Raw genomic sequence first — 25,246 nt, forward strand, 5'->3', positions numbered from 1 at the left:
CATGGCAGTAATGAACACAGCGAAATAATTGCACTGAAAAGAATAAATATCTCATTTGGTAAACAGTTTCGTGGTTCAAGGATGTCATTTATAGATTATTTATGGAAATAATGGGCATACAAATAAGAGGAATTTTTTGTCCCACATAAAAAAAACCTGCTAATAATCGATTATTTTTGATGAAAAAATATTCTGAAAAAGGAAGTGATTTGTAGAACTCATTAAATAGTGTCAGACTTTTACTCCCCCCCCCCCCACTTGCCGGAATTCTGAAAAAAATAAGACCCAAAAATGAGGGCCTTACATATGCATTTTTGCTGATTTTAGTTCAGTTCAGAGAAAGAAAGGTGCACTGGATGTGTCATTGTGCTCTGTAGCATTGGACTGTTTCAACAGTTTTGAGGGTAGCAAGGTAATTCACAGAAAAAGATCTACTATAACGAGATATTGTTGAGACGTTGCAGTTGGCTTCATTTGAAGCAGTGCTGTGTTAGCCACACATATGCTTCATTTTCTGGAAAGGAACTAATGTTTGACAAACTAAAAAGGCAGTTACTGTACAATCTGCATCACCCTTGTTTAGAGCACTTGAGGAGTGCACACCAAAGCTGCACTGAACTAAATAAAAACAACTTAGCGAGCAGCCCATGGTTTTTGGGTAAAGTGCTCATGCTCGCCTGGCTCTGCTCACCTGTAAGCATTAACTGTAGACCCTAGCAACTATAGAGAGGCGTCCTTTTGCTTGCAGGGCATTGCAGCTGTTCAAGTGCTCTTAAACAGGGTTACACAGACTGCCTTTATGATGGAAGGGCATGTATGCAGAGACCTGTCATACGCAGTTGGTTTTATGGAGTGTTTATATCATATATCTGAAGTAATCCTCAGCTGTAAGTAAATACTGTGTATGTATATTGTTTCTACTTCTGTTATATCCTGCTGTATATAGTGTATATATCTGTGCAGTTTACATCTAACGTTAGTCATCTGGAAGGATGTACAATTTGTCCAGGAATGAAGTCTGACTAGCTAAGCCGAATGTGGGATCATTCTCTGAATGAGGTATAAATAGTTCTGGCTGAACTGTTATATTATTCATGTTCAAACGAGGAAGTGTAAGTTAGTCATTTATATATTTTTTTAATACCCCTTCATGGTGTAATGCTTGCCTGCTGTGTACAGAGCAACGCCAGTACATGCCTGCGGTGGAGCAACTGCAAAAAAAAAAAAAAGGCTTTTGCAGCAGAAGAAATAGTGGCACCTCTAATGCTACAAAAGTGAAATTAACTCTCTAGGAGTCCTCTTTAGCCGTTGTTACCCCCGTGGTAGACCCTGGATATCCTGCCACAGTTCCATCTGTTGAGTGCCGGCACTTGGTGATGGCAGCTGCCCAATGGTAGCTTCAGTACTTGGTCTAAATTTTGTTCATACTCCTGATTTGTTCATCCAACCTTGCACGAGGTCGATATCTCTGTACGGACATATAAGGAGCAAGAAGATGCAGTTGTGCATCTGAAAACTTTGAGCTCTCAGAAGCACGGTATGGTACACGTCTACGCTCGACGTGATATGTAAAACGGACTCAAGACCACAGCATGGAAGGAACCAACAGACTTGCGCACCTGCAAATAGTGGATACTTTCACAACTATTCGCGCTTTTAGTGGTCATGCAAAACAGCAGCACAAGAATATCCCTAAAACGACGCTGTTTGCGAGATTACTCGCTGGTAGTGCCATAATAAAAAAATAACTGAAAAATGCTTGGCTAATAACACAGACTTTAGAAGTAGGTTGCCATTAAAATTGCTCTGCTATTTTGATACACTTCGTCAGTGAAAACATTGTTCTCTAACCTCCTTTGTGTCCGGAACCAATTTTGTAGCTCCTCTGGCACCCCCTCATTCCCCACACATGCCTGCAGTCTGTTCTTTGTAATCTGCATCACCAGCCTATAAACCACAGACATCACTGTTATGGGACAGAAGCCATTTAAGCTTTGTCCCCCTTTCCCTTGTATATCATGCTCATACTTCTCAATCCATTAACAATTTGCTCAGTACAACTCAACATTTTGGGCCAAATTTCTTTATTATAGTAGGATACAGTTCTAAAAAACAGCAGTTGCTAACACTGGGCCACGGCCCGCAGCATCCTGTATTACTCCGTTGGCCAATCGCAACAGTAAACGAAGTCAGCTTTTTAATGTTTGGCTATTTTAAACAATGCAGGTATCAACACTCTATAGAGCTTATTTTTTTCTTGTGATAAGCTTTTTATTTAGGTAGTAAGAAAATCTTCCAACAGCGGACTACTTTTTCGTCGTGGAGGAATCCAGTGCAGCAGTCCTGAATGTGGGCGGAGCTTCACTGCAGACTCAAGTTGTATCAGACTAACATAATTGGGATACCATCGGGTCCTGTTGACGTGACATTCTTCTCTGCCTTTTCCCATTCTTTGTCCAAGCGAAGCCATTGCAGGAGGAGGAGGAAAAACTTTATTTATATTTGATATTAAAATGTGTTATTAGCGGTCGCGGGCTGTCTTCTTCATCTTCCGATGAGTTATTGCAGCCCGTCTTAACAGGGTTGGGGCCCCTGGTCCAGGGCTCCACTGAGGTATGCCGCCAGGTAGGCTCTCCGCACCAATCCGCGCTGGACGGCCGGGTCCTCGCTGGAGAGCATCCCCTCCCACTGTTCCGCAGTCGGGTTTTTGTTTATTGCAGCTAGATCCTCGTTTTTCTGACACACCCACGTTATGTGCATTAACGTGGGTTTTTCTCCACACCACGGACATTTGCTGCTGTATTGCGTGGGGTAGATTTTACTTAAGGTAACCGTTCTTTCCTTCTCCTATAAAATACATGCAACATTATTTTGTTCTTTTAACTTTTCTGTCCTCATTCCACCCCCTTATAGCCGAATACCTCGAGTCAAATATCGTGAAGGAAAGTATGCGGGCCATCTGCGGCAAATGGCCTTGCTCGGCAGACCGCGCAACGCTGGTATTGTACACGTTACCTACGATGCAAGCAATCCTGAACTACACTGGACGGTCATTTACATTAGCTAAAACTTGTGAATTCGCTCTTCATAATCGCCGAAATCGCACAAACGATTCCTGCGGACTAGCTAGGCCTACTCGTGGAAGGTGTATGGGCCGGCGTGGACTGAAATTTAGCCCCTCGTTTCGCTTTTTAGCAATAGGTAGAGAGAAGGGCAGCTAGCTATTCAGGAGGTCGCCTCATTGGGCGTGAATAAAGTAGATCAGCTTTGGTGTGACGTTTTCGCTCAACCTCCTCGTTGATTGGTTTTGTTGCGTCGGAGATTTGCGCGTAACAATATGATCGGGAGCAAGGCAGCTCACCTGGACAGCTTTTCCGTGCACTTCGCTGATGAAGGCGTTAGGGAAAACTATACGCTCATACCAGCATGAAGTTATTGTAGAGGCGATAACAAGATTAGACATTGCTACAATCACCGGCCCGGGGCCGTGGCCAAACGCGAAGAATGAAGGTGCAACAAAGGCTTTCCGGCAGCAGTTTAAGAGTCAATCCGTTTGGAAGTGTGTGTCGATCCACACCAATGTTAGTAGTGGGGGACTTTAATGTAGATACAAAGACAAACAGGAATCTCTTACTACTTATGCGCGAGAACATCCCATTCCTCTCGCTCCTAACGCCCCCCACGGCTGTGACAACCTCGCGAAACACTTGCATAGACCTCGTGTTTGAGAGCCAAGCATTGGTGCAGCAAGTCGAGCATATATATATCTTTTTCTCCAACCAGAAAGCTTCCCTCATTACAATCAAGAACTGTTTAGTGTTTCTTGAAGGAATATGTGTTAAAAAATAAGTTGTCTGTAATTGTACATGCATGTCTTGCTCGAATTCCTTGCCTCAGTCTTATCGAAAAGCTGAAGCAGCTGATGAGCTGTTAAAATTTCGCATCGGGAAGTAAAGTAATCGTCGGCATTTTTTTCCCCCCTTTATAATGCGAATTCCGAGTACAGTCAGCTGCCGAGGAAGTCTCAACTGAAAGACATGAGCCGCCACGGTACTGTGCGATGTCGGTGCACGTTAAACAACCCTACAGGTAGTTGAAATTTCCAGAGCCCTTCACTATGGCATCCCTCAGCCCGAGTCACTTTGGGACGTTAAACCCCCATAAACCAAACTGAAAAACATGTCGCTGGCATAGTCGTATTGCGCATCGAATAGTCTTCAAAGGGTTGGAGCAGCCGCAATTGTGACTCGTTAGTATCATTTTCAAGGCACATATGTGACCTCTACTTAAGGTGTAGGGACGGGAGCACTCGCGCGGTTCGTTTAGAGCAGCCTCTTCGACGCCGAAAAGCCAGACTGCGCGCGGTCCCACAACTAATGCATTTTTAAAAGCCGGAGTATTGGACGCGTTCACTACGCAAATGTGTCATGCAGATAATAGATTTCTACTGTATACTGACGACAACTGTCGTTGCTGTTATCACTTTTGCGCAGTACCACATTCACCAGTTTAGTATGAGGTACGACCGTTACTTCAAGCACCCACGAAAGGTCAGGAGAAATGTCCTTTCAAATCGCAGCCAGCATGTGTACGCCCTTGTGACGTCACGTCAGCATTGTCTGTGGGTTTCCTCGAGTTTTTTTTAATGTACCAGGGCACTCAAACTTTGGGCATATAATTGCAGGCTCTTGTATTATTCACTCAAGCAGAAAACTGCAATACTTTGAAAAAACCTGTTGTGGCCTCTTCAAAGGTCTACCGAACCAACACTCGTTTTACTAATTTTCTCTCCTCTCGGGATTGCTAGCGCATTGGAATTACAGAAAGGCAAGCCCACCAGTGAGACACTGACCCCCCCCCCCCCCCCCATTCCTCAGCAGTAAACCAACAGCATAGAGGTAAATTGCAAAGGTTGCTTTGCTGGCTCCTTCAGCTGCTGAAGACAAGTCTGAGCACATGCTGAAGGTGTGCAGAAGAGATGTGTTTGCTTCTACAGCCCTATTCTCCAGGAACAAGCCTACCTGTGTGGAAAAGAATGCTCAGGAGCAATGCGGACACAACAAACCCTTTATTACTAGCATGCGGCCCCAGGGACCCATTAGCAATAGAAAATCAGCACCGCCAAAAGGGCAGGGCCAAGCCATGCAGCAGGGCACCCGTGGAGGACAGGCAACTACTTGTCACCACTAGACTTGTCTTTGTCTTGTGTACCCTTGTCTTTTTCAGCAGACTTCTTGCCAGCATCTCCCTGTGTCAGCTCTCCCAATGCATTGCGCACAGTCTCGCTCTGGGGGTCCACACCAGGAAGGTTCTCAAGGACATACAGGAGGAAGGCGGGGTCCCGAATCATCTCGTAGTCCTCGGACTCTGCCTCACCCTGCACAATGGCCGTCACTGAAGCTTCAACGGGTTGAAGAGCACAGCTCAGGGTTTGGTAGGGTATTGGTCACTAAATGACTGGGCTTGGCCTACCTTCTTGGGCTCCTCAGGCTCGTCTGTCTCCATTGGCTCCTCATTCACAGCCGGTGAAGCCCTAGGTGCTGTCCCCGATGCAGAACTGTCAGACTCTGCATGGAATAAAAGCTTCCAGTTTCTTTGGTTTAAAATTGCACCAAGTCCTGCTCTGCTTCTGTCCTAGGCAAAATGGTACCCTTGGAGGCAAAGTGCAGAAATATGAACAGAGGAACTGTTGCCCACGAGCTTCAAAGGCCTTTCTCACGCTCATGTTCCCTTCATTCATGCTCTGCCTCTCCTAACAATCCTTTCCTTTTCAATATGACAGAGGATACTCCGAATTCATCCACTGTTAGCCTGCTTTCGAAGTAGGGCATCACTGTAGATTACCATATAATATCCTGTAAGGGCTGCACCCTTTTGGAATAGGTATTGAAGAAAAAAAAAAAAAGTAATACGTTTTTTGATTTCATGTATGGGCCGCACCTTCATAATTCACATCCAAACCTAAAAAAAAAAGTGTGGCCTTTAAGAGAGTTTATATGGTATGTGCATTCGTATTTTGGGCTAAAAACAATTACAGCAATAAAACGGACACTGAGGAGAAATAGAAGTTGCCTTGTATCAATAGAATACCAGCTCCTAAGAAAGACCTCCCTTAGTGAAACAAAGCTCTTGCAAGGTAGAAAAGAGCAAGAACTAAAATACAGGTATCGCTGCCAATAGGCCAATCTTGCTATACAAGCGCAATGACAAAAACACAAGAACGAAGCATCTCCGAGGCTGCCAAATGTGCACGAAGGTTACGCATCTGAATATTGAATCAAGTTTTGTTCCGAAACAGCTAGTGAATTTTTATCACACAAGAAAGACTGAAAAAAAGACAATCTACATGTTGGAAGCCAAAGAAAACTGGTACAGTAAAACCTCGTTAATTCGGATCTCACGGGAGTAAAGAAATTGTCCAACTATTCAAATGCAGATTTATTGAACAAAAGCAGTACAAGAAGAAAGCTCTTATTCTGTACCTTCGTTGTGCAAAAAAGTCTGTAATCGTTTGTTTTCTCGTGGAGAGCAGGATGGCAACGACAACTTTTCGCACATGTGTCAACCCCTCCAATGCAAGCGTGTTATGCGGGGCGTCGAGGCAAAATTCCTCCAACACAGAGAGGGCATATGCAGCTTCTTTAGTGATACGCCGTGCCGGAAGTTCTTTGGGGGGTCATCTTCGTTGGACACGCCGCCAGCTGCACCGAGGGCATCAGCAATAATTTCTGCATCAGTCAACTGACCGGCTACAGTAACGCTGTCATCAACGCCGAAGTATGTAGTCGGTGAGCTGTACTTCAGCGGGAAGCAGGGTAATGAGTGCCCTATAGTCTTTATCCTCGTCACGCGCTTTCGGCCGTTGCTGACGTGAGCAGCGTTCGTGGGGTGCGTAACTTGCTGTTTGCCTGATGCAACTTTGTTGACAGTCAGCGTTTCGGGGTGAAGCTCCGCTTGCTGCTGACGAACCCTTTCGACCTGCCTGATACTCTCTAGCGCCTTCTGAAGAGTAAGATCAGCATCTAGTTGCAGTCTCGCTGACAATTTCTGGTCTTGAATGCCGACGACCAGTCTGTCTCGAACCAGTTCCTCTCAGAGGGTGCCGCACTCACAATGGTTGGAAAGCGTGTGAAGCGCAGTTAAGAATTCTTCCACAGATTCGCTGTAGTTTTGGACCCTTGTGTTGAAGTGTGCCCGTTCAAAAATGACCTTGCGCCGCGGTATGAAGTAGCTGTCGAACTGCTTTAGAGGATGACTTCCAAGTTCCGAGCGTTCTCACCGGAGAGTTTGAAGGTTGCATAGACGTCCTCGGCCTGGTTGCCCATCAAGTAAAGGAGCGTGTCGACCTGATGTGACCCTGATTTGTCGCAGAGACCGGAAGCCGTGTAGAAACGCTCGAACCGCTTCCTCCATTTCGGCCAGTCAGCAGGAGTCGTGAAGCAGAAGGCCTCGGGCGGTTGAATGACAAAGGACGCCATGTACTGGCCGCGTAGTCCAGGCCGTAGACGCTGCTGTGACGTGTGCCACCGTTTATGCGTATCCGAGCGAGAGGAAGCAGCCTCGGCTGGGCTTACTGTGGGAATTCCATTACTTCTGGCACCATGTTGGGTTAGGGAAAACGAGAGCGTTGAGACTCCAACCGGACAGCTTTATTCCAGCCCAGCGAATGCCGGCACGAGCACGAGACGCGTGCCAGCCGCCGCGAGCCTCACGCGGGCGCACAGACAAGCCACACAGACGGCCTAGCCACTGCCATGTGGCACCTGCCTACAACAGCAGCGACACAAACAGTTCGATGGCGATTGAGAATTTCGAAGGCCCTCGACTCGATGCCCATTAAAACTGGCTGTGACAGGGATATAAAACTCAGTTTAGCACCGGCCATGGCCCGTCTCCAGTCCGAATTAACCGGTGCGCACCTAATTAATGGGAGTTTGCTGCCATAGACCTACATACATTTTTGAAGGGAGGGAGTGGGAAGGCCGGATTTTCTGAATTAACGGGGTTTTACTGTACTTGGTGGCTAGCTTCGTTTTGGCGGGTTTTACCTTACTACCACATGCCCAGTTATTCCAACCTTGCAATGACATCCACAACAGCTATTGCCTTTGCTTCTCATATCTGGTACGCAATGCCACATATGACAAGCCACGTGAGAAACTACAACAGACTGCCGCACAAACAAGTTGCTACTCCAGGCCATCCCGTTCATCCCTGAAGAGACTGAACTGGTCACAAAACATTGGAGCTCTCTTGAAGAGGGCTGGCCAGTATTTTCTCAAGCCCACTGATGTTTACAGATTGATACATAGGCAGTTTCAAGGCTTGTCATTAGCTTAAAGGGACACTGTGCACAATGCCAGCAAACTTGTTTCCAGTAAAAATTGAATCTATAGCGCTGTTATCTTTGTCCAGAAGCAAAGGACAAATTCATTGCTGCAAAAATTGTAGTTAAGAAGTTCCCCGCCACTTGATTCAAATTTGTGGAGCCAGGACCGGAAAGGACTCCATGATCACCACCTGGAAGTGACTAACGGCGTAGTCTAGCCTCAGTGGCCCGAGTGAAAATGTCCTGACGCAACACATTCTGCTTGTGAAACAGAATGCGGTGATGAAATCTGTATTTAATTTTTTCTTGTTACCGCTTCTAGGCTAGGTTTCCTACCATTTCTGAAAGCTCCGTTTTCAGTGAAAATCTTGTCATTATAATTATACACTTATCTATTGACAGATGCAAACTTCAATTTGTACTCAGTATCCTTTTCAAGATTACACATGGCAGACAGAGAACATGTTTTTCTAACACTAATCTGAACACAGTATTCATACGCTGACAAGCTTACAAAAAATAAATAAAAAGGAGCGAGTGCGAGAAAAAGATGGACACTCACGAGCCTGCTGGAGGGACATCTGCATGGCGTAAGCTATCTGTTCGTCTTCTGTCATGGCAGCGAAGTCCGGCAGGCTAGAAGTCGTGGCTGCTGGGGCAGGTTCTGTCTCCATGGACATGGCTAGGGCCCTTTCCAAAAGCCGTTCTTCACTTGAGCCAGCTGCACAAACCAATTAAAGTAACTTAAAAGAATAAAAAGCCTCCTCACAGAACCTTCATCTGCTACGAAAACACTTCAGATAGCCATTAATTCAGACTTCCATTAGGTTGCCGCCCCCAGGAAGATATTCTAATGTAAAATGAGGGAAGAAAAAGCTGTGCGGCGCGTACCACTGTCTCCTCATGAGCATAGGTCGGCAAATTCACTCATGAGTTGACTCACTCAGGCTAATTAAGATCACGATCTGAGTTGAGAGTCCAGGTTCACACTCGGACCATAATAAGAGTTGCAGTGAGAGTAGACTCACATCCAGATCGTGATCAGAGTCTCTTTCAGTCTGATAGAGTGTAGGCGTACCAAATCAAACAAGTCCATGATGTGAGGTTGAATAATCCCACAATCCCAAGTGAATCCATGATGCCAATTGGGCACGAGTTTGTAACAACCATAAACGAGTTTCCTGTGCATTCATAATACTGAATAGGCTTTTGGTCGAGAATGATGATGCAGAGCAATTTCATTGCTTTGTGGCTGCTGCACATTGCAGCTTGCTGCGTGACTCAGGCTGCCGACACCATGTCCCGACGTGACCAACCTGATGCAGTGCGGGACCGTGCAGTGGCCTAGGGATCCAGCAGGGTCTAAAACCCACTTGCAGAAATAGTTTTTCTGTGTCTGTCTGCTGCATTCTAGAACATTTTTAAAAGGCAAGAAAAGCTGATTAGTCGCTGCGCTCGGTCTCATTGGATATTAGCTATGGCTTGCTGTATCGCAGTTGCTCTAGTTCTTCCTTTGCTGTTTTTTAATTGGTTGCAGAACACATGCAAGCAGCCTTAGATCTTTACTTTCCACGAGCGGCACCTACAGGCCTCTAGGCCTATGAGCCAGGCCTGGCTACAGGCTAGCTGCAGTTAAGAGCTCATCGCATCACAGTGTTTTCAACATTTTTTGGCATTTTAGGTGCATAACTTGGGCCACTGGGCATAAGAACGATTCAGCAGTCAGATCTGTGAGCTTATAGGAGTACCCAGTCAAGGTGAACATGGGTGAGTCATGAGTTGAAATGTGCAAGTGAGCCTGAATGAGTGAGCACAGATGAGTCGCCAGTCAAAATGAGTACAAATGAGTCGTGAATTGAAATAAGTGAGTAAGCCTAGATGAGTCGTGAGTCTGAGTGAGTTGTGAGCCTAAATGAGTGAGTTCATGAGTTCGAGTGAGCCCGCAAGTTGACCAAACTTTTGTGAGTGATCCTGAGTGACCACTCACGATTTTGCAGAGGTATTTTCATGAGAACACCTTCACTATGTACACGGGGAAGGGAGGTGATAGGATTAAAGGGAACAAGACTCTGTACAGAGTGTGGGCGCATTGTGCGCGGCACACACTTATTTGTTTGTGCGGATCACATGTTAAATGAGAGCACTAAGGTCTAACTCATTGAGTCCACGTAATGCAGTTAAACCTGGATATAACGAAAGTGAAAAAGTCCAGGATTTTTCGTCCCATCCAAGTTTTCATTAAATGCAGTTTTCGCGAGAAGGCTCGAAAGGACCATGCAGAACGGAAACCATAAGAAATAAACGTAGGTGACATCACATTGAAAACAGCATGGTTTACACGATTGAACGTCCCAAAGCGACCCAGGAAACGGACTCTTCGCATTTCGTCGCTAGCGGTTTTGCAGTATTTGCAGTAGGGGCTTCGCATGGTTACAGGGCAGTTTTTTTTTCCCCGAGGTGTACAGCTGTGCAGTTTGTAATTGATTTTTTCGGCACACCATTGTCAACGACATTGTGCTAATTCTATTGTTCGAGTGTCAGTGTTCGTGCCCGCGTCGTTGACAGATGTCTAGGAACAAAATTCAATGACTCTACCACGCATTTAGACTGTCTAGTCAGATGGCGTGAATCAAGCATGACCGGCTTGAGAAAATCGCCGGGGAAACACAGTGATTGCGTTGACCCGCCATGTTGACAGCCTGACTCACCGCTGGCGACGCTCAGATTTTTCGTGTTTTCGGCAAGTTATCGGTCAATTTGCACCGTCAAAAGTGCAACGAAGCTAGGGGCAGCGTTTTATTGTGATGCAGGCCGATTATGACGAGCAGCAAGCTAATTTCTATGTCGGCTTCCCCAAAGTCGTCTTCCCGATTTGTTAACACGCATCTCCTCGCATCGAACACGGCAAAGGGCGTGCGACCAGGCAGCAGCTCGACAACACCGTTGTTCACGCTTGCAAGCGCGACCTGTGAGTTGCCTTCTCGTTTGAAGCGAAAACTCTCGGGAATGACGTTCGCGTGCTTTCGAGAGTTTCGTCTGCTTTGGCCAATGTGAAACTGTTAGGCTTAGCTCACATCACTCGCGACTCGCAAGCGTGAATGGGCTGGACATCTCTCTTGTGCTTTTTGGCACGTTTCAGTGCCAAAAATGTTCTTTAGAGCCGTAAAATTTTGCTCACGGAGCGTGCCCCTTGGAATGCTACGGCGCAAGTCTTCCCGCGGTCTTTTGGCCACTTTTCGGCATCCAAAAGACCGCGGTTTTCTGGCATCGCAAAGCGTCAAGAAAATTTTATTTTCGTTTGGATCCTACCACGGGGGACAGCAGCGATGCGATGACGACCGATTCGGGCACGTTTCCGTTCACCCCGTTGTAAACAGCTGGGGGCACTCGCTTGATACTTGTTACTAGGCAGGTCATCGGCAGGTCGTAGGTTTGGTACTTTTGTGGCCTGTTCTGTGCCTGCCTGAGACTAATTCATCGGCAGTATTAATATGTCACTGCATGCACAAAAGGGTGGCCGCCGCGGCGGCGATGCCTCTGTTCGCCACTTTGCTCTAAGCGGGTCAAGCTCTTCGTGCACTTCCGAGTAAAAGGCTTAAAATGCATGCATTTGGGTCGCGACCGAAGAAATTTCGAATAAACCAATATTTTGAGTAAAGCGATTTCGTTACAAAGCGGGATTACTGTACACGCGATTCAGTGGGGGCGGCGATAGGGGAACTGAAAAACTTCATAATATCGAGGAATTCACAATATACAGGTTCAGTACATCCAGGTTTAACTGTACTACTGCCACACAGGCACTTCCGATTGAGCCCGACCTCAACTGAAGTTCTCAGCGAGCTCCACATGCAAGGCTGCTACACGTTGCCACTCGATCGGAGAGTTCACCTGCCAACGAGAGGTGGTGCTGTATGCCTATGCAGTTGTGAACAAATAGTAAATAAATGGGCCTGTAAGAAGTACAAGCAAACAAAAACACATCAATTAAAGATCCTGTGGCTGTGATGCAGCTACAGAGGTTACATCACAAATGCATGCAAACACATTACCACTGGCCCGTGCACGTGGGTGCTATGTTTGCTTAAAGCCAAGGCAGCCAGGTGGTGCGGAAAACATGAACATAATTTCTGAAATTAAGCCGCACTGATTAAAATAAGCTTTTCTTGAAGTTCTATAGCAGTTCTAAAATACCTTTATGCATGTTTAATTTTATTTTGCACTACATTTTTCCTGAGCACAAGGGTAACAGCCCTCGATTGCGAATGGAATGGCCATGTAGCAGGGCCTGATCTGCATAGAGCTCGATCCGTACCGAAAGTACCCATGTGTCAGCAGTACAGTGAAACCTCGTTATAAGGGAGTACTATATTAAGCGAAAATATGTTATACCCAATATTCGTTTTAAGTATGCACATAAATTTTCGCAAACAAATCTACAAGTGAACACAAACAAACGCCGTTTAAAGGTGGAAAACAAAGTTGCAAAAATGAGCAATGTTGTAATTTAAAGCTTTCTATATCTCTCTCCTTTCATTCTGGGTCATAGAACAAAAATAAACGCACAAACACAAAACAATTTAGTTAATGAACAACCTAATCACTGCTTTGCAGGACTTGAGGGTATTAGACAGAAAAAAAAAATTAAATGAAAGCAGCTCTGTGTATGAAAAATTTTGCATGAAGTGTTTTGCCTCTGCTGCCTGCCTTGTCGCTTGGTTCTGCATCAACAGGAAATTTGGCTCACTGCCGAGAAGTGAATGCGTGACCCCACCGTACACTCTTCTTGGCCTCCAGTTTACATATGCAATCCTCCCAGTCTTCACCTCAGTAAGTGCACCGGCCTGGTCATTGGCGCTGCCGCATGCACCATTGCCATAGAGAAAAATAAGTCGTTTACCATCGCTGTGAGGCAGAACTGCAATATTAAGAGAGAACAACCTGCTTGTACCCTTGCAACAGGCTACAAGTCAGGCTACAAGTGAGCGTACTGCAGGTTGAGACGAGTGTCAATCCGACCGGGTATGGGCACTCGATCCCCAGTGATGCTGTGCTTCAGCGGTGAGTGCATAATTCCTTGCAGCACAATGTTCACTTGCATAGTTTGCTCAATAACAAGCAGATCGAGGTACCGGATTATGGGAGCGTTTACTAAGCTAGAGTGCAAACACACCGTGTGAATGAAAGCACATCTCCATTAGTGCACACTGCATACCTGGCCTGTCACTGCCGCTTGCATGAGGTTGCTCTATTAAGCGACAGAGCTAATTGGAGCGACAGCTGGTTCGGTTTTGTAGTGTTTAACGTCCCAAAGCGACCCTGGCTATGAGGAGGCATAGTGGAGGGCTCCGGAAATTTCAACCATCTGGTGTTCTTTAACATGCACTGACATCACACAGCAACGAACCTCTAACATTTTGCCTCCATTGAAATGTACACCGTGGCGATGGCTGGTTTGATTACGTGCCAATGTGCCGGTCGGCCAATGATGCTAGTTTCTTTCGCTGGCCCTAGATGGTGAGGCGTGCAAAACGTGTGGGTGATTCAAACGATCGAAATATTGCACTTCACTTAGATTTTTTGGCACATAGCCACATGAATACAAAAAACTGCTTTAGTATAACTGGTCTGGCATCAAATCTTGAAATCAAGCAGTTTGCTTTTACTTTGTTTTATCCAATAATTCTCTGTATCAGTGTTCGTTATAACAAGGTTTGACTACAGTAGAATCTCGATAAACGGAAGTCGGTTAAACGGAACCAACGCCTCGCAGTTGGTTGATTCTGTATTAAGGCAATGTAAAAAAAATCTCGTTAATCGGAACAAATTTTCCGACCATCGTATAAACGGAACCGAAAATAGGCAAACTTGATGTGGACGCGCCACCCCATCTACTGTATCAAGACAATCCTGCAAGCATACATTCTGCCTCGGTAGTGGAAGCAGCTTGGGTGGCTTGCTTCGCAGAGTTGGCAGCTGCTCTTCTGGCCTCATCTTCCTGACGCTGGCGCTGTTCTTCCATGGACACACGCAGTGCCTGCAAAATACACAGACTGTAGCAGCTAAACTCCATAGACAGAATAAGCACACCAGAGAGCAACAAGCTCACTTGAATTGATCATAAACTGCTTGCAGTGCAGACTGCACAGCATTATCCAAAAGCAGTTCAGACTGCACAGCATTATCCAAAAATGAACCACTGAAAGAACTGCTTGGTCCAATTACAAGCAGTTATTAATGCGAAAGCATTACGTGGCTCATGAGGCGGAAAATCCGGCGTTGTCATTGCTGTCCATGCCAGACAGTACGAAAACTCCATGACCTCATGAAGTCATCGGCAGTGCCTACCATCACCAGGAAAGACCTTGCACGCTATACCACTAGTTTTTCACGTTGGGTTTTGGTATAGTCATCAACTTACATTCGGGCGGCGTGAACAAACCAGCTTCACCGGCCACTACATTAGAGTAGTATGCCATCACTGCAGCCGAACACCCCATGCGCATGCTTTCACATTCGCAGCATGTAAGCAGTCTTTAGTGCTTTCCTTACCCCTGGAACGGAAGTCCTTTCCTATAAGTTAGTTCTGTTTGTGGTAAAATATGCGTGTACCCTCCAGGGTTGCTATACACCGTATACCAGGTGTTTTAGAGGAGCCTGCCACTAATTTTAAAAAATAGGCTTGTTTGAGGTAAAGCGAAGCTTCTTGCGACAGAGTAATACCAGTGTTGGCGGATGTCAGAAAACAAGAGACTCATGTTAGAGTTTACACGATTGCAAGTCGACCTACAGTGCAGCCCCTGTTATACGTTCCCCGGTTTTCGATGACCTGGGTTTCCCGACTGATTAACACAGTCCCGGCGAAGTTCCCATACAACGAATACATTAAAAACCCTGGTTATCGATGCAATTTTACACCTGACCCGCATTACACGACGACTCTTGCAAAGTGCGGGACGGAACGGCGGACAAAAGAAAAGTGCCGCAGGTCTCTTTCCTCGCTCAAACTCTCCGCATGCGGAGCGCTTGACCTCGCTAGACCGGTTTTGCCTCAGCGCGCACAGCTTTCTTCCCTGCCTCGTCTCATCGTTCGTTTCTCTCTCCCCCACCAGCAGCCGCCTGCGACGCCCACTGTGCTGAAATAGCACGTTTTCTTCTCCACAATCACTTTCTCAACTCTCTTCTCGGCAGCGTTGCCTCTCGTCGCATTGGGAAAGTGTTTCTTTCCTTCCAGTTTCCAGCAGCAGATCACGACAAGGTAGCGCGGAGAGGCCTAGATTTATCGCACATGGCCTTCGTCGTAATCCTAGCGACCAGCGTTCAGCAAGATTTTGAGTTGTGTGGAGCAACGCGACGCACGATGTCCTGAAAGCGGACAGTTCTGTCGCTCGGTGATAAGCTCAATATTACAGAGGAAGCGGAAAAATGCATGGAGCCACGAAAGCCAGCATTGCCCGGGACCTTAAAGTACCCGAATCTTCGCTTAAGACGATCCTGGAAAACAAAGCGGTGATATTGCAGAATGCGAACAAGTTCAGGCTCAAGTGGAAAGCGGCAAAAGAAGGACAGCATGAGAAGTTAGAAAAAGTTCTCGTCAAGTGGCTGCATCAAGCATGGAGCTCTGCTATCAACGATGACGGCGCCATTCTAAAAGAAAAGGCGGACCTTGTGGCATTGAGTCTGGCGAACGGGTGGCTGGATTGCTTTAAAAAACGAAACAGGATTGTGTACAGCTGCTCCTGCGGAGAAACCACTTCCGGGGACGTTTCCGACGGTGAACGAGTGGATGGAGTTGCTGCCGGAGATGATTGCTGCATACAAGACCTGTGACATTTCCAACGTCGATGAGAGCAGTATTTTTTACCATATGCAGCCCGAGCAAACCCTTGCGTTTAAAGATGACAGCTGTCATGGTGGCAAGCGTAGTAAAGAGCGTGTGACAGCACTATTCTGTGCTAAACAAGGACGGTTCCGAGAGGCTGCCCGTGCTCGTTGTTGGAAAGTTTGCAAAGCCACGGTGCTTTGAAGACGCTGCTGTGCAGCTACAACTTCAACAAAAAGGCGTGGATGACGTCTTTGCTTTTGGAGAACAAAATGGGTTCTAAGGCAAGGAAAATATTGCTTTTCGTGGGCAACGCACCGTGCCACCCACCCAATACGTCCAGCCTGAGGAACATAAAGGTTCTTTTTTTTTCCGCCTAACTGCACAAGCCGGCTGCAGCCGCTGGATGCCGGCATCATTAAGTGCGTGAAGCAAGGTACCGGAAGCGGTTAGTGCAGTGTCGGCTGGTGGCCATGGAGCGCAGTGAGTCAGAAAAAAAGATCACTGTGCTCGACGCCATGCATTTTATTGCCAGTTCGTGGAATGCAGTGTCGCAAAGCACAATCGCTAACTTTCAAGCACTGTGGCTTTTAAGCGAGACTGCCTCCTCTGCTGGGGACGCAGCGCAACCTCGATGCCGCTCGAGGCCGATGCAGGCTTCGCCATGATTTCTAGGGTTTAAACCTCACCACGACCTTCGCCGAGTACATGGAGGCCGACAACGTTGCGATCTCTGGATGATGCCATCGAGGAGGCTTTGCCTAGTGCTGACACCACTGCAACATCGACGAGGACACCGACGACGCCACAGATGCCGTGCCTGTGCCTACCACGTTCGCACAGGTGCTAGGGCACATAGATGGAACTTCATCTGTTCACGCGACGCCGCAGAGGCCCTCCTTTTGGACGTTGCCCAACTCGAGCGAATGCTCCTGGTTCATGGATCAAACAAGGTCCAAAAGAAACTGACAGACTTTTTTAAAAGTTCGCACCAGCTGGCGGGAATTGCGGCAGTGGGCAGTGGAGTGCTGTAAAGGTTCGTTTGAATAAAGTATGATTGGTACCTGTACTGCAACATTAATTCTTATCGCATTTACTTTTTCTGTAATTTCGGTTTCCAAGCCCTGCAGAGTATGACATTGCAGTTTCTCGTAAATTCGTCGCGAGAAAAAAGCAGTATTTTTATAGGCACAATTTATGTTCGGATTTTACGACGCCCGCATTTTACGATGCTTTTTCGCAGTCCCGAGAAAGTTGTATAATCGGGATTCCACTGTATATTTTAAAACTCTGAAGTTTGGGGGGGGGGGGGGGGGGGGGGGGGGGTTTGACTTACAATTGAAACCAAAGCCTGGCACCATCAATACAGTCGAGACAAGATATCAGGAATGCAATGGCAATGGTTATGATATGTTTGCTCTACGGTGATACCCAGTCGCATTCGGCTATTTCGAATGCTTCTTTGGAAGGACTTTTCAATTTCTTTTACTTTTACTGCATACTTGGCGCTCATGGAAGCGTCGATAGTTCATGGAAGGGCCTCTGTTCCAATCGCGGCGGCACCGCCACTAAGAACGGCAGCGCTTTGAGGAGTGTCGGTAGCTGATGACAGAGGAAACACCGCTCATGCATAGTTTCTCTTTGGCTCTGTTTGACACATTACTGCCGGCCAAATTTGATCAGTTTTACTATTGTGCTTAGTCATGCGTGCTTTGGGTCTGGCAAGCATTAGGTGCACATTCACGGCTACATTCAAGACTGCTGCGATTTTTTACACAAACAAATGAGCAAATGTGCGCAAGGCCACAAATTCTGACATTTCGGAATGAGTGATGCAAGTGTGGAGGCTGCAGTGAAGCAAATTTACAGCTGTTCCACGTGATGTCGTGGTGCGGGTTGTTTGCGAAGTGTGGGATTTCACTGGACGACGAAGTGCTGTGGGACAGCTGCGATGGCAACGGCAGCACTAGTGATTGGTTTGGTTTGTGGATGTTTAACGTCCTAAAGCAACTCAGGCTATGAGAGACGCCGTAGTGAAGGGCTACGGAAATTTCGACCACCTGGGGTTCTTTAACGTGCACTGACATCGCACAGTACACGGGCCTCTAGAATTTCGCCTCCATCGAAATTCGACCGCCACGGCCGGGATCGAAACCGCGCCTTTCGGGACAGCAGCCGAGCGCCATAACCACTGAGCCACCGCGGCGGCCCCGGCAGCACTAGTGAGGACAATAGCACAAGCGTTGATAAGCAGTCCAGTGACTAATACATTTTCATTGTGCAATGTGCCCACAGCCACCCACCCCCCTTCCCCTGCCATGCTATATAAGAAGGGGGGAGGGGGGTTGACTTAAATAATTTAAATATGTTATCTAGTAAAGTGATCAACAAAATTATAATAGCTAACTCTAACTACAGCCAAGCCCACTTATAACGGCCCCGCAGTTATAACGAACGCTCGCTTATTGTGAACAAAGGCAGACCTACCGACAAAATATGTATTAGGGCAATGGCACTGCACGTTAGATACAACGAACAAGTGTGGCCACACAACTCTGTTACAGCGAACGAGGAGGCGCTGTAAATTTGGCCCCTGGAGTAGAAAACCTCCACTCCTCTCAGGAGCGGACAAGCGATGAGCACCTCCAAGCCCCCGTGACACCACCTCCTAAATTTGGAAAGAAAGAACGCAACCCACAAAAAGAAAAAAATTGTATGGAGCGCCGATAAAGGTTTTTGCCAGATGCGGCCGCCAATAACGCATGCTTTGAAAAAATCTGATGAAAAGTGCAGTAAGCTTTGAGTTACCGTCGTTTAATGCCCGAACATGGAAGAAAGTGAGCAGCGGCTGCCGTGCGTCGCACCACGTGCTTCCTTTTCGGGCTGCAGTCACCACGCTCTTTTGCCAACGAATGGGCACTTGCAAGAACATTAAATGCAGCTAAAACTGAAGGAATAGATGAATTGAGTAAAACAGACGATGGTCACTATACAAACAGGAGGAAAAAAGCAGGTGTCAAAACTGGTTGACATGTGCCTTTGTCATCCCACTGGCATAAAAAACCTCATGTTTCAGCCGAGAGCACTGAAGCCAAAAAATTTTAATTAAGCGAATTTAACAGAATACACGATACGAATTAAACTGCTTTAAAATGCATCAAAAATATAGCCAATCAACTAAATTTCTGAAATTTGAATTCTTGTGAGTCTACTGCAGTTTAACGTTCCTGCACACCCTTGGTATTGGTCCCCTTTTGCATAAAAGCATGGGCACTTGCAAGAACATTAAATGCAGCTAGAAACTGAAGGAACAGATGAACTAAGTAAAACAGGTGATGGTCACTATACAAACAGGAGGAAAAAAGCAGGTGTCAAAACTGGTTGACACGTGCCTTTGTCATCCCACTGGCATAAAAACGTCAACATGTTTCAGCCGCTGCCTGGTAGATTTACTGTGGCCATTTAGGCACCAGCTATACTCATGCAGACTGATGCCTTCACTTGACATCCACGTTAGGCAAATGCTACCAGGTGTGTGCAACACAAACACCAGTACTTACCAGGGCCAGCTCTGGATCCTCATTTGGATCAACACCAAACTCAAAGCCGCCAACTCCCAATCCAATGCCGCCAGTGCCATCTTCGCCTTGAATCACCGGTGAGCTGATGAGTGCATCAGAAAGGTGTGTTTGGTGACCTGGAGGCACCGTGACCAGGTGGGACCTGAAAAAAAACCACCCAAGCACACTAAGCCAAGCAAGTGTGCACCATAAACAAATACTGCTTGGTAAGGTAACTGCCGCAATGTGAACAGCTGCAACCATAAGGAGCTCCAAATAGCTTAGTGGCAGCTACTCAACATTCCTTGCACCTTTACCATTTCAAGGCGAACAAAATAATGCTGACATTTTATCACATCAGCCACTCTCATCACAGATGAAATTTTTCTTCCATTCACGCATGCATCTTCCTGCTAGCTAACACATGAACACAGAAAAAGCCAGCAATCAAGTGTATGAACACTCTGCAAAAAAAAACTTTTCCATAATAAGAAATGAAGTGCAGTTGTAGAGTATATCTCTCAAAAGCTCATTGAAACTACTGTACGCAGTGCCCCCTGACATTTTTAAGCTGCAATGTCAGACCTCACATGTATAAGGGCCCGTTCACACTTGTCCAATAATCTGGCGAGCGAAGCCGACTCGGTCGCTTTTGACGTCGATCGGGCTGGACCCAAATTTTTCGCGCTCGGTGGCACCCTTCAACGCAGGACCCCTCGCCTCTGAATGAATTCGTCAACATTGCGGCTTTTTTCAGCGCGTTCACCCGGTCCATCGCTTCGTCTCACCTCACCTGTAAGCAAACGTATAAGTGATAAATGTGCTTTATTTTTTATTTAGAGTGACGATTCTGCCGCTACTAGGGTTACGAGGAGCGCCGGTTTTGTTGACAGTACTAGTTCCCGTCCTGACAAGCAGATGGCGCCACTAGGCTGGGCGTTTCACCCAGTCTGTTTGCATACGCTGAACTAAAAATGGGAAGGTGCCTGCGTTTACGTACGTAGGCGTGCATACGGTTGTGGTACACAGACAGCATCGATTTATGCTCTTCTCTAACCATATCTGTGTACGCCGCGAGCGGTGACGTGGTGGCTAGGAAGTGTGCGGAAAAGAGAAACAGCTGCGGCTCGGCGGTTCCGCTTAGCCCGGGCTTCAACAGATGAGAACAGGTCCTAGATTTTCCGGCGAGAGAATCCGCTTCGCTCGCCGGATTTTTCGACAAGTGTGAACAGAAAAGAAAATAATTTCTCGGAAAGAGCAGCCCGGGCAATTGAAAAGAATTTCTCGCCTGTCAAAGTGAAAGTTACGAAAGTTAAAGACAGAGCTGTTGCAATGTGTGAGCGGCTAGGTTTAGTCCGTCTTGGCAAACAGATTGCTGAATGCAAGAATAATGCATTGAAGGTGTTCTTTTCGGTAAAAACACACAAGCAAGGAATGCCCTTTAGAACTACTATTACTGGAAAAGGGTCATGGCATAGGCCGCTTAGCCGGTTCTTGTCGGAAAATTTGGGTAAGCTTGATGTAGAAGACCCCTTTCTTACCAAAAAATCTGATGAAGTTTGTGAATTCTTAGAATCTCATCGTGATGTTGGACGCGCCTTTTTGGTAGATGTTGTGGATTTATTTTATTCTGTTCCCCACGAAGCCATGTTCACTGCAGTCAGAGAGTGCATTGAAAGTAAAGACCCTATTTCTTTTCAGAATACTACGGGTGTAACCATTGAGGATTTTTTAACCCTTTTAAAGTTTTATTTACAATCTACCTTCGTAACATTTGACGAGCAGCGTTTTCTGCAGGAAGCTGGCATATGTATAGGCTCCTGTGTTGCACCTGTTTTGAACAATATTTTTCTTTCCCAAATGGATCAAGTTTTGCACCAGGTTTTAACGGCTCGTAACGTTTTTGAAGTGTTCAGGTATGCGGACAACTTTTTAATCATTTTTACCAAGGACGGAAGCTTGAACTTTGAAGAACGTTGTGCGCGATGTTTTATCCTTATTTAGACAACATGAAAATGGCTAAATTTTTACTTGTGAAGTACCTGAAGGTAATGTTATACAGTTTTTAGACCTTAGTATTGTGCTTTGTGAGGAACAGGTTTGCTGGGCATATGCTCCGTGCGCAAAAAAGGGGCTTCTGCCATACGACTCTGCTCATTCCAAGCTAATTAAAAGGGGGATTGCTTCACTTTGTCTTGAATCCACCCTCAGAAAGCCATGCTCTCATAAGATGCCACTAAGTTTTCAAAACCATTTGGCCAGGCTGTCTTCAGCTGGGTTCCTTGGTTCGCTCGTAACGGCGGTCGCTGAAAGCCTGCTACAGAAGATGAAGAGAAAGGCTGTGAGAGCTGGAGAAGATGTCCCTCGAGAAGAGGTGGTGCGACCTGTGGTGGTGCCCTAGTGCACAAGTTGGCCCACAACTTGAAAAAGGTCGCGAGCAGGCATGGTGTGCCACTTGTTTTTTCAGCCCCAGAAAAGCTCGGAAGCCTTTGCTCTCGTATTGTAAGAGATCGAAAAGAAGAGAGAGGATGTGGCACCAAACGTGGGCGATCGTTCATGAAGTGCATCGAAGGTGTTGTCTACGAAATTCCCCTCTCGTGCGGCCACTCCTATATAGGGCAAACTGGGGGCTGCATTAACGAGCGAATCAGGGAACATGAAAGAAACATTGAGCAAGGTAAAGATGGCCCAAATATGCCTAAGCATATAAGGTCCTGCCTGTCACGCACTTGTGAGCCATGCTTTTCCGGTGCGCGAATTCTATCAAAAACCAGATACAAAAGCCAGGGAATTTATAGAAGCTTTTTACATTGCAAAGAAAGGAAGCATTTGCGTCAGCAACACGTCCATATCTTTGTATAAGGCTGAGAACAACTTTTTCACTCGTTTGCTATCATATCAATTTTGAAGATGATAGTATTCCTTGCGTGTAAGATGGTATATATTTGTCCGTGTTGCCTTCAAACAAATCAGTTGCGAGTTGCACTCCGTCCAGTCTTTCTGCCTTGTGTTGTGTCTGTTTTCGCGCCTGTAACCAAAGATGTCAAATTAATTAGTGCAACCCAACCAGACAAGCAATGCTGCTGAAATGTTTAGTTCTCAAGCTTAGTCCAAAATTTACATTACCACCAGCATATACAAACACCAGAATTGGTTTAAGGCTGGGGTCCTCCAACTTAAGAGAAATACAAATTTTAACTCTTTAGAAAGAGAAATGTATTTACTTTCTACCGGTATGCATTGTTAACAGCAAATATTGTCGACAAGTGTCTGGTGAAAAACAAAAAACAAAGTATATAAAACAATACTTTTGTTAGACTTGCCTGCTTGCATTACGTTTTCTGGAAGAAATACTGCGCCAATATGCCTGCTTCTGTGGCATTAAACGGAATTTAAATTTTTTTAGATTACATGATGGTTTTATGTGGTGCCTATAATAGAGGTTCTACCGTATTAACTACTGCTGACCCGAAAGACGCGGGTTCGATCCCGGCAATGACAGAATTTCGATGAAGGAGAGATTCTAGAGGCCCAAGTACTGTGCGATATCAGTGCACGTTAAAGAACCCCAGGTGGTCCAAATTTCCAGATCCCTCCACTACGGCGTCTCTCATAGCCCGAGTTGCTTTGGGTCGTTAAACTCCCATAAACCAAAACCATTTCAGCCATGTCCCATGCACAGGAAAACTAGCTTTTGCTAGAGATGGTGACAGCGAACAAGCTAGCGCCAAATCTGAGTTGATGACGAGTGTTGGAGCCATGGCCTCTGATATTTGGCATGAATGCAGGGTTTGCTAAGCCTGGCTGAACCTTGTCGTGTCGCCGTATCTTGAAGGTTATATGTATGATAACTATGAATGCCTCCACACGCCAAGTTACTGAACCCACCCTTCCCCAAAGCCCGATGGTGGTGGCATGTGGCGAGACATTAGAGTGCTCAAAGTTGTTAAAAGCCCCTGGAAAAACAAAAACAAACAAACCTACAGCGTGTCCTATTCGAAATTTGTGCAATTATTAAAAAACTATTAGAAAGCACGTGTACGGATTCATTCCAAATAATATCGAATAAAAGGATATTAGAATATACGCACACCCTTATTAACCTGAAAAGGTATCTGGTGATTGCCTTTTGTGCCACTCACTAATAAATGCTAAGAAGCATTGCAACACATAGGAAAATAGAAGGCTATTTTGATATGAGCACATTCACTTTTCGACTAATGATCGTAAGCTCAGCAGCTCTCGTCAAAGGCTGTTAACTTTCCATCAAAGGCTGTCCCACCAAGTCCCAGCACAAAATGAATTTCGATATTGTCTCCACATCTTTCTCCGCCGAAGATTTGTCGAATTAAAAATGTCAGGGAATATCCCATCATTAAAAATTAACAGAACATACCCGCCACCGTCTTTTCCATTCAGCATGTTGATGAAGGACGCCAACTTCTCCGTATTTATATTCTAGGAAGGGAAATGAAAGCAAAGAATGCAGCACCATTTATAAATACGAACGGGAACTGCAAAACAAGCACTTACGTCCTCTCCAAAGTTCACTATGTCTACGTTAACTTTTTCTTTCTTGAGCCGTTTCGCAAGCTTGGAGAGCTGAAAGAAAAAAAAAACCGTATAAGATGTCTGCACGACATGAAGCTGCAACACACTGTCGCACCTCTCTCGAATCGGTCTCGATCGGGCTGCCGACAAAGACCACGATGCGCATCTTGTGGTTCTTGCCCTGGCGGTGCTTGAGCACGAGCTGCGAGTGAACAGCACGAACAGTCAACGCTTACGCGACGCCACAGGGCACAATAAACACTGCAAGGTAACCTACGTGTGCGATCCGAATAGCAGTCAGGAAATTGATGTCTCCTTTCGGCTGCACTTGGTGGAGCTTGGAAAGCAAACGGCCGACATCAGTGGTAAGCGTAGCCAAAACTTCGGAGCTGTGCAATTGGGAAAAAAGAAAACACCCATTAACGACGAAAATATAGTGGGATGAGGATATACGCTTACCTTGCCAATGTCAGCAGGCCAACATTATTCTCTGGGTTGGATCGGGTCTTCGAGTGGCACACCAAACTAACAGCCTCCTGCTGTGCTTGTAAACGCGTGGGGATGAAGTCGCCATTGCGCATGAACTCGCTGTTGTCCACACTGCAATATAATTTAGCAATAACAATTCAGAGTGCACTTTCGGACACTGCAAATGAAATGTTTCCCAACGTCAATACAGAGCTAAGCCTAGCACACGTAATGCAAGTCATCGGTCAGTTATAACACACAGAATTCCCTCTAAGAACGCCTCCACGACGATTGGAGACAGTACTAGACCAGAGAAAACCACTCGCTGCAGCTCACCAGACGACTGTGCTTTCCAAGACCATTTTCACTGGAACTGGCCGCACAGCAGCTCAGCCCCTCACGATGACTTACTAGAGCAAGCAATAATAGAGCCGCTGCAGTAGCAGCAGTGGCTTGGGCCAACGTTGGCTCGGATCGTACTAACCGCACTAACCGTAGTACCAAAGAGCGGCCGAC

The 25,246-nt window shown here is 46.2% G+C and overlaps 1 protein-coding gene across 2 annotated transcripts; it reads right to left on the bottom strand.

Annotated features, from left to right (window-relative positions):
• Positions 1-5,049: 5,049 nt before the first annotated feature.
• On the bottom strand, positions 5,050-25,228 carry Rpn10 (regulatory particle non-ATPase 10). 2 transcript variants are annotated; one of them, XM_077645458.1, is made up of 11 exons: positions 25,067-25,228; positions 24,722-24,862; positions 24,540-24,651; positions 24,378-24,464; positions 24,245-24,313; positions 24,108-24,169; positions 19,712-19,874; positions 14,252-14,366; positions 8,892-9,050; positions 5,473-5,567; positions 5,050-5,377 (listed from the first exon to the last, which is right to left on the bottom strand). In XM_077645458.1, the coding sequence occupies exons 1-11, from the start codon at positions 25,090-25,092 to the stop codon at positions 5,174-5,176; spliced, it is 1,233 nt and encodes a 410-aa protein (XP_077501584.1). In that variant the 5' UTR covers positions 25,093-25,228; the 3' UTR covers positions 5,050-5,173. The 2 variants fall into 2 exon arrangements, with proteins under 2 accessions (XP_077501584.1, XP_077501585.1); XM_077645459.1 differs by having other exon boundaries at positions 5,050-5,394; positions 25,067-25,227.
• Positions 25,229-25,246: the final 18 nt, after the last annotated feature.

Source organism: Amblyomma americanum, chromosome 1 (assembly GCF_052857255.1).
Source record: "Amblyomma americanum isolate KBUSLIRL-KWMA chromosome 1, ASM5285725v1, whole genome shotgun sequence".
In the NCBI taxonomy this organism is placed as follows: domain Eukaryota; kingdom Metazoa; phylum Arthropoda; class Arachnida; order Ixodida; family Ixodidae; genus Amblyomma; species Amblyomma americanum.